Source organism: Physeter macrocephalus, chromosome 7 (assembly GCF_002837175.3).
Source record: "Physeter macrocephalus isolate SW-GA chromosome 7, ASM283717v5, whole genome shotgun sequence".
Classification (NCBI taxonomy): Eukaryota; Metazoa; Chordata; class Mammalia; order Artiodactyla; family Physeteridae; genus Physeter; species Physeter macrocephalus.
This window is the reverse complement of record NC_041220.1, coordinates 50,102,231-50,112,149: the sequence shown is the minus strand read 5'-3', so window position 1 is coordinate 50,112,149 and position 9,919 is coordinate 50,102,231. Positions and strand designations below refer to the sequence as shown.

The 9,919-nt window shown below is 43.5% G+C and overlaps 1 protein-coding gene across 2 annotated transcripts in view; it reads left to right on the top strand.

Annotated features, from left to right (window-relative positions):
- Window positions 1–9,419, top strand: part of SRD5A3 (steroid 5 alpha-reductase 3) — a 15,172-nt gene extending 5,753 nt beyond the window's left edge. Inside the window, exons 2-5 of one of the 2 annotated variants that reach the window (XM_024131996.3) lie at window positions 2,101–2,243; window positions 4,251–4,448; window positions 7,835–7,969; window positions 8,841–9,419. In XM_024131996.3, coding sequence (XP_023987764.1) covers window positions 2,101–2,243; window positions 4,251–4,448; window positions 7,835–7,969; window positions 8,841–9,100 — 736 coding nt within the window. In that variant the 3' untranslated portion in view covers window positions 9,101–9,419. The remainder of the gene's footprint in view (window positions 1–2,100; window positions 2,244–4,250; window positions 4,449–7,834; window positions 7,970–8,840) is intronic. The other variant, XM_055085963.1, reaches the window with a different exon arrangement.
- Window positions 9,420–9,919: the final 500 nt, after the last annotated feature.

The following is a 9,919-nucleotide window of genomic DNA, read 5'->3' as shown; positions in this document are numbered from 1 at the left end:
GCATCGGCAGGCGGACGCGCAACCACTGTGCCACCAGGGAAGCCCTCTCTCTCTCTTTTTTTTTTTTGATTGTGATAAAATATACATGACATACCATTTCCCACTTTAACCCTTTTTGAGTGTACAGCTCAGTGGCTTTAAGTACATTCACATTGTTGTGCAACCATCACCACCGTCATCATCTCCAGAACTTTTCCATCAGCCAGAAGGATTTTTAAAACATAAAGTATTACTTCAGGTTGCTGTGTTCAGATGCCTTCCCATCCCACTTAAAAGCCAGTGTCCTTACAGGGCCCTGTAGGGTCTGCCCTTCCTTTTCATGCCCTAGCACCCTCCACACACGTGTCCTTTGTTGTGCCTCAGGGACTTCGTGGTGGTTATTTCCTCTGCCTAGAACATTCATTCCTCAGAAATTCACAAAGGTTACTCATTGTAGCCAAGTGTCACTTCCAGAGAGGCCATCCTTGACCACTCACCCAGAATGGCCTCCGCTCTGCACCCTCTCTGTCCCCTCACCCAGCACTGGGCTAGATGTCTACAGGTTCATTTGCTGACTGTCTGCCGAAAGATAAACTTCATCATGGCAGCCACCTGCTCAGTTTGCTCCCTGCTGCGTTTCCTGCTCCAAGAACATCACCTAGCACGTTCTAAGTGCTCAGTAAATTTTTTTGAAAACATGAAGCAGGTAAAGCGGCTTAAAGTTGCTCCTCAGAAGCTGGCCCCTCCTCTTTCCATGGGAGCCTGCAGAGCACCTTGCAGCTGCCATTCTGTTCTGCTGGCCCAGACCAGACCTGGGCTCAGTTCTGGAAAGTGTGTCTTACGGAAGACCCTGGGAGGCAACCAAAGGCCAGGGGCCCGGGGGTGGGGATGAGGGGGTAGACTTGACACTCATGCATGAACTTTGCAGGAAACTAAGCTCTTGAGCCTAGAGAAGATTCGAATCCAGAGTAACAGGACATCTCAGAGAGGACAGATCTGGTGATAGAATTTGTAACAGTAGTGGGGAGAATAAGTGGGTTGCTATGGAATGGTCAGCTTAGATCAGTGTTTGTCAGACGGGTTGTGAGCATAGTCTGGGGGACTGTGAGGTCTGGTACATACAAGCATATTCTGAATCAACTGGAAGAGGAGTCCCTGAATCTATGTGTAATCCTATTGACTCCAGGCTGTCTTACTGCATCACAGATTAATGAGACAAGAAGGAGGGCTTAATATAGATGTGATACATTGAAGACCAGGGAAGGCCAGGTGACCTCCAGGCATCCTGCAGAGTCAGAAAGATTTTGCATTGATTTGATTAGAGAAAGATAAGTAGAGGTATAGGTAAAGAGACCTCAAAAAAACATGTTAGGCCCTGGTGCCATATTAGGTGATTCCTTTGCAGCAAACCAGCATAATCTTTCACGTTAAATTGACATTGCTAATTGCTAATTTCAACTTTTATTGGTTTTGTGGTTTTATTTATTTCATTCGTTACTGTGTTGATTGCAAAATACGTATTGTATTTGTATGAGAGCGGTACCCATCAGGAGTTGATAGCTAGTTTTATGAGTTAATATTTGTCATGTTATTATAAAAGTAATTTAGGTCAACACAATTTAAGAAAACACTGAATCAGAAGACCTTTAAGGTTTTTTGCAACCCTGAGAGCCTGTGATTATGCAAATCTTGTGTAACAGTTGAATGGCTATTGCAGCAATATCACTCGAGATTTAGAAATCTTCCACAGATTTGGCTAGTGTTAGCACAATCTAGGATGTCTCTGCCAGGCCCTGGGGCCCCCTATTTTTGAGTTTGAGCCCAATCCTGTTACCTGGAGATAAGAGAGAGAGCTAATTAACCTACTACATCTAAGTTTAACAAGGTCATTCATGTTCTTGTTAACCTTAGGAAGCCTGTTTTTCTTATTAGTTAACCAATCCCATCATTTGAAAGGAAATTTCAAAAATCTGAACATCTGTAGGATTCAGGTTCTATTAAAAAAGCAAAGCTATACTTGCAGAATGGAGGAAAGAGGATAGGGAAACTAAAAATAGTCTTCCTATATAAAGGCTTAAAGTGGATCCACTGATTATTACCTAACTTGTTTTCCCTTCGCAGGTATTTTTCTCACTTCTATATCATCTCAGTGCTGTGGAATGGCTTCCTGCTTTGGAGCCTTACTCAGTCTCTGTTTGTGGGAGCACCTTTTCCAAACTGGCTTCATCATTTACTCAGAATTCTTGGGGCTGCGCAATTCCGAGGTAACAACTCCTCTGGCTAATACCAACCATTGCATCCTGTTCCTGTCTCCTGCCTGCGGGGAGGTGTTCTCGGTATTTCATAGCCACTCTCAGCTTCTTGGCGGGGCTGGGAAGTGAAGGGTGGGGCAAAAAGTGTTCTGCGTGGCACAGCCAGATGGCCAAGGGGAAGGCCCCAAGTCCTTCACTGAGATCATGGTAGAGCTGAGAGTCAGCTCTTCATCCCTGATTTCCCAGCAAGTGCTGTGCTGAACAGGACTGGCTGTTCTCCCTCTGATATTTTTAGTACTGTAGGATCCCTCAGGTTTGCCTTGAAACATTTATCATATATATGGTTCCAACCACAATCATGCCTCTGGACTCCAGAAATTTGATAGAAAATTACTTTTTGATCACAGGTTAAAAATGTTTGTTATGCTGTGAGGCTTTGGTTATATAAAAAAATTGACTGTAAATAGTTGTTGATCAGATGATTACAAAATAGCATTTAAATTTACCTCACTGTGCCTTGAATAAAGGATACATAGAACAATTTAAAAGGTAAGGAATTGAAGGTGAAACCCATAAAGTGGCCTCAATTAATGTCAGGCATCAGGAGAGGGGCAGAATTAGCAACAAATTGTTCTGGTGCTATCTCTGTCCTTTGTTCCAGCAGCCAAACCGCTGGCTTCCTAGGAACAGTCCTTTTCTGTATAACCAGAGGAACTTGTAAAAGATGACAGAAAGAAAAAGCTATGCAGATCCTACTTGGGAGGGGAAGATACCTCGGCGAATCCCACTTCACCCATTAAAGCTTTACCTCTTCATTTGCTTACTGGGGGGCTGCCTGGGGTTCTGATATTTGAAGGGTGGTTGATAGGAGTTGTATTTGGTTGTTTGTTTTATCCTATTCCTGAAGAGTTAGAACTAGGTTTCACTATATTTAAAAGAGAAAAGCAGGTAAAGCCAGTCTGTGTGCTAGAAGTCTCTGTAGAGTGTACCCGTGGGAGGGTGCGGGGAGGGGCAGTGCCTGGAGGGGAGCACAAGGTGCTGGCTGTGCTCTGTTTCTTGATGTAGGGGCTGGTCGTACGGGTGGGATGGGCTGGTGTACTTTGCAAAAATTCATTAGGCTGTGTCCTTATTGTATTTTTATGATGTGTGTGATAACATTTTTAAAAAAAATCTAGATTTTATGTCATTTTAAAAACCAGCATTTCTTCTGACTTCTCTTGAGGCAGAGGGGTGAGAGGCAGATAGGAAGATCGATCTCAAGGCTCACAGTCCCCCAAAAGTATCATTTCTTTTTTTTTTTTAATACGGAAAGAAATGCATAACTCTTCCTGTCTCTTTCCCGTCCCCCTTTCTGCTTCTGTATATGCCTGTGTCTCTTCTCCCCCCTGACCTCAGGGATCCCACCAGGAGTCCTTGCTCAGAGGTCATCCAGGAACTCTTCCTGACTATCTTCAAATGGGGATTAGTGCCAGGGACCAGAGACCATGGAGTTTGGGTTCTGAGAGCACGGATCCCTTCACAGCCACGTAACCCAGAAGGCTTTCACATCAAAGAGTAGAGTCAGGAGACCTGAGTCTGTCTCAGCTCTGTCACTAGCTTACTGTGTAACTTTGAGCCAAATGCCTTGACTTCACTTGGCTCACTCCCTCATTGCCAAAAAAAAGGAGGTGTTTGGGCTTCCCTTGTGGTGCAGTGGTTGAGAGTCCGCCTGCCGATGCAGGGGACTCGGGTTCGTGCCCCGGTCCGGGAGGATCCCACATGCCACGGAGTGGCTGGGCCTGTGAGCCATGGCCGCTGGGCCTGCGCGTCCGGAGCCTGTGCTCCGCAACGAGAGAGACCGCAGCAGTGAGAGGCCCGCGTACCACACACACAAAAAAAGGAGGTGTTAGACTGGATGATATCTAGGGCCCTTTCCTAGCTCTGATCTTGTTTAATACCCTGTTTAACAGTAGGGGAAATCATAACTTTGGATTAGTCCTGGAGAGAGAGATGCTGAGTGTGTTCCATTCTGAATTGTAGGGGGTGAGCTCGCGCTGTCTGCGTTCTTAGTACTAGTGTTTCTGTGGCTACACAGCCTACGAAGACTCTTCGAGTGCTTCTATGTCAGTGTCTTCTCCAATGCCATGATTCACGTCGTGCAGTACTGTTTTGGACTTGTCTACTATGTCCTTGTTGGCCTAACTGTGTTGAGCCAAGTGCCAATGGACGGCAGGAATGGTGAGTGGTTGCTGGGGTCTGTCAGCTGAGTCACTGGGTATATGAGGGACTCTGGGTGAAGCATTCCACCAAGCATTATGGAAGTTAAAAAGTAGGAGACCTGCCCAGTTCACTTTGCATTTGAGGAGTTTGGGCTCTAATTGTAGCTTTAAAAAGTCAACATGCCCAAGGGTGCCTAGCAGATGCACATCACATTAATCATAACTGCTAAAATCTGAGAGATACCAACGTAAGCAGCAATGCCTTCAGTAAAGAGAATAAAGTGCAAAGTTTTCAGGAGGACTGGTTTAGGGATGAAGAAGTGGGATGTGGGGTTTCCATCAATGGGATTGAAGTCAGTGAACTTCTGTGGAGTTAGTCTGGAAAGAAAGAGGCAGTGTGGTCAAGAGTAGAACAGGGAGCAGGGGAACACACTGGAACAGGAGAAAGGGTCAGCAAGCCAAGCTGCCTCACCAAAGCCTCATCATCCAGGAGTGGAGGGGTGAGGGTTGAGGGTGGGGAAGGGAAAGTTGTTGTGCAGGGTGAAATCATGGAATACCAGAGGAGGAAAGGGTGGCCTGAGCTCATGGTGAATAGTTGGGATTTGAAGAGGAGGTAGGGAGCCATTTTGTTGCCATTTCGTTCTTGTGATTGTTCCCGTTGTAACAAAGCTTATTTCAAGTGAGGCAGCCTGAGCAGAGAGGACAAAAGAGTACTGTGGTAAATCAAAATTGTGTCTTAACACTTCTGAGCTCTCACTAGCCAGGAAGAGGGAAGCAAAATCATGACTTTGTTTATGAGGAGGAAATGAAATGTGATTTGGGGGATGGGGGAGAGGGAGGATTGGATATCTGACATATCTGACCATTGTTTTTGTAAAAACAGTGCCTGCTTATCATAAAGAATTCAAGTCATTTTGGGTGATGGAAATGAGTTTTCTAGTGTTGAGCTTAACTTCATCTCGCACCCTTGGTATCCGTCAGCCCACATGCTCTAGGGTAGGTCCTTCACAGCTGTTTTCTCTAAGCCCAAGTCTCCCTGTTTCCTAAAGCTGCCTTATCCCTCCTTGTAAATTGAGCCCATGGTCTGGATATTTCCAGTACTCAGTGAGTGAGCTCTACCTCAGGTTTGATTTCAGTGTCAAGTGCCCCTTGATTGGCCTCTCTCTCTGTTGCTGTAGGACAGCCCGTGAGCTCCATGGCGCAAGGAACGATTTTAAAGTATGACTTACTGACGCTCTTTCTCAATTCCTGAGTTGTTCATTGGCTCCAGCCACTCAGTTAGCACCTCTCCATCTAATTTCTCTGAATGTAAGTCAGTTTTTCCTCCCTGAGCTTTCGGCTGTGGCATCCTTGTGCATCCCATGTCACGGTTTGAGCCGTCATTCCTGGAGAACAGTCCGAGGTTTTTACCCAAAGGAGCTTTCCAGAGCACTTTGGTAACCCACTAGCTTGCAGTCTGTTAGCATTACATATCTCTCCTGGAGTTTCCTCTGCTGGCTGGACCCCAACTTCCACCTTCCCTCCTGTATAAGAAGTCAAGGAAAGGCTGCTGAGACACCCACAAAATAGCTTTTACTCCTTTCTGAAGTTTTCTGAAACTTGTGTTTCACCTACCTGTCCTTCAAGAGGTCATCTGGGACAGTATGGGGAGGACTGGTTTCAGGAATTCATTGGAAGAGAACACACTGGGGCATTTGCCAGCTGCAGAGTCTGATAGAAATGACAGGGGCTTGGGTGTCAGATGGGCCTGAGTCTGAATTCTGGCTTATTAACTTGTCAGAGCCTCAGAACCTTCATCTGGAATTAGGGACGTATACTGATTTCAGAGGGTTCTTGTGAAAGTGGAAAGAAAGTGTATCTGTAAACTACCCAGATCTTCACATCTCCTTGCTTTCAGAATCTAGAGGGTCCACCCCCAGTCACTCTCCATTACATTGTTCTGTTGTTTTTTCTTCAGAGTACCATCTGTACCTTAACTTATCTTGGTTATTGATTTTTTTACTTGTTTCATCTCTTGCTACTAGAGTGTGAGTTCATGAGGACTGGGATCTGACCTGACTTACCCACTACTTTATCCCTTGTGAAAGATGCCACGCTCAGTAGACACTCAATAAGGAACAAATGAATAAATGAATAATTAAATACTACACAGATTAGACCCTCAGTAAATAGCCTTCCTCCTGCCTCCCCTTTCCTGTATCATAACTTACTCTTAAAATTTTTTTTCTCTCATAGGTAATTTCTCTGCCTTTAGAGTAGGCAACTTGGCTGTAACGTGAACTCTCAGACACTTGCTTCAACTTTTAATCCTGTGGTGACTTGCTCTTATAGCCCTCTGATTTAAAACTATTTTTCATATTCTGTTTTATTTTTAATTTATAAAAAATATAACTAGTTAAATGGCTAAACTTAGTCAACATTAAGAGACTATGGTAGATTGTTTAGAGAAAGCAAGTTTTTAAAAGAAATTAACACAATTAGATTTTGGTGGACTGTCATTAGTCATTAGCTGTCATCAGCTGAGTCCTGCCTCCAGGTACCCATATGGAATAGCTTGATCCTTGGTTCTCCTACCTGAATCACCTTTGTAGGGGCTCCCTCTTGGCTGCAGAGCCTCCGGCTCTTCCCCGTTGTCAATGGACAGCTTTGTTTTTTCAGTCAAATCCCTGACTAGCCTCTGCTTCCTGCTGAACATAGGGAAGTCCTTAATTTGTTTTTCTAATGCCAGTCCTTAGAAAACCTGCATTCTTCCCATCTTCTTGGTAGCTGGAGAAGAAAGAAGATGAAACTTTTGAGTGTTTCTACTCCTGAAACGAAATCTCTCTGACTAGGTTCTCTCTAATCAGAAAGGGATACTGTTTTGGTCCTTATCTTGCAGTTTCCATTTCGCCTCTTTTTGAGAAGTTCCACTGTTAGCCTTTACTTGCAGTGATTTTCTTCATTGGCCAGAGCCAGTCAAGTCAGCATTAAAGGTTTCCTTAGAAATGGCTCGGGATGAGATCCTTTAGGAAGTGTTTTTCTGACAGACTGTAAGAAAGGGGACATAAAACCAGGCTTAGAAATAAAAATGCGAAGTAGTCTCACCACACAAGAGTACATCACAAGAGTGGGAGACAGAGCTGACCCCTGTGCTTGAAGCACTTGAAGAAGGAGCAAGAGAATGTGTTGATATGGAATTCTCTGCCAGGGGCCCCGAAGCTGCCCCTGGCTGAGGAGCAAACCTCCCTCATCCACAGGGATGCTGTTCTCCCCTCTGTACTTGGGAAATTATAGCAGGATGATTTTCCAGTCGTGAAGAACAGAATAAGTAGGTAATTGTGTTCTACTGATTATATGATTTTTTTAATGCTCTGAGCCTCTGAAATTTTGCAGAGTTGGCTAATAAGATAATTCTTATTTCTGTAGTCTATGTGATAGGGAAAAATCTCTTGATGCAAGCTCGGTGGTTCCATATCCTCGGAATGATGATGTTCATCTGGTCATCTGTCCATCAGTATAAGTGTCATGTCATTCTCGGCAATCTCAGGAAAAATAAAGCAGGTGAGATATCTTTTAGAACCACTGCATGTGGATTTTAGCCCTCAGAAGTTAGGTGTACATATTCCTTCTCTCTTTTCTTTCCCGCCCTAATTAGTTGGCTAATCTTTCAAATGCTCATTTTTGACAAGACTCTCTGGGTCTTGATCTTCCCATCTGTAAAATGAGAGCATTTTACTGAAAGGCCTCCCTGGCACCATCTAGCCCTGACATTCTACAGCTCTATTCTGTGCCCACATTTTGGGGCCTACACTGCATATATGTGTATAACCAGCCTGTGACCCCTAGTATTACTGTGCCAAGTTAGTATCATTCCAGCTAAAGCAAAAAAAAAACTTGACTCTTTAGTTAACTTGTGTTGACTTATCACAGGTACAGTTTTTATTAGACTTCTTGAAATATTAAAAATGGAATAGTACTATTCAGCATTTATCAAGTGCTTACTTTGTGCCGGCCCTGTTCTGAGTGCTTTATATGTAACTTCACAGTACTACGCGCTTTAGACGGGTACAGTCTTATCCTCATTTTATAAATGAGGAAAGAGAGGCACAGAGAGGTTAAGCAACTTATCTAAAGTTACACAGCTTGTAAGTGGCAGAGCTAGGATTTGAACTCATGCAGTCTGACTCTGGAGTCTGAGCTCTTTATAGCTTGGAGGATTGTTGGAGAAACTTATTTACAATTGTTAGTATAACCTCAGCATGTGACTTTTTAATATGTAGTAGAATGACAATGGAGGTGTGACAGGATGGTGGTTTGTACAGGTCTGTGACACCTTTTTCTAAATGAGTTTTATAAATTATTTGGAGGGTGAAGTGGTAAAACTTGTTTTGGCAACTTCAAATGTTCAGGGTATCTTCTTTTTCCATTTCAGGAGTGGTCATTCACTGTAACCACCGAATCCCTTTTGGAGACTGGTTTGAATACGTTTCTTCCCCTAACTACTTGGCAGAGCTGATGATCTACATTTCCATGGCTGTCACCTTTGGTTTCCACAACTTAACTTGGTGGCTTGTGGTAACATACGTCTTCTTCAACCAGGCCCTGTCTGCCTTCCTCAGCCACAAATTCTACAAAAGCAAATTCGTCTCCTACCCGAAGCACAGGAAAGCTTTCCTACCATTTCTGTTTTAAGATAATCTCAGTTATGAAGAATGCACACCGGGTGACAGTTCCAATTCCTAAGGACAATGAAGTCCAGAGACCAAAGTACAATTTCTGTAGAACTGTTTGAAACTCTCTGGTCCATTTCTGTTACCAGAAGTCTTCACTGCATGAGCAAAGCAATACCGCTCAAGAAAATGAGTCTTGGGACTTCCCTGGCAGTCCAATGGTTAAGGCTCAGCACTTCCACTGCTGGGGGCATGGGTTCGATCCCTGGTTGGGGAACTAAGATCTCACTTGCTGCTCAGCATGGCAAAATAAATAAAATTTTTTTAAACAATGGAAGAAATTGAGTCTTCAGAGAAGAAATACTTTCGGCAGATCTGGGAGTGCCATGTCTACTTTCTAAGATGCTTTATAAAAGCAACCAAGTACTAAAAAGTAGATGAGACTTTTCCAAGCTGCTTCAAAAACAAACTAATCAAGAATATACAAACAGCTTCAAACACACACACAATGGAAGAGATAAGGTCATCTGTGGCTTTGTTTTTGCTACAGACAAATTAACTAGACTACACAATAAGCAATATAGCAGATGCTCAGTAACTGCTTGTTGTATATCAGTCAAAGCTGAATAGCCTTTGAAAATAACAGTGTATAATTTCACACCAATGGATTCTGGGAAAAGTGAGTTTATTGAAGTTAGCTTATACTTATTACCACAAAGATTTCCAGCTATGTAACCATCAATAGTTATTTCCCCCTCAAATCATAGCCTAACAAAGTTTGAAACCGCTTTTATTTAATATTTTTTTGACATCCCTTTCTAGGGAGTACCTTAAAAGTGTA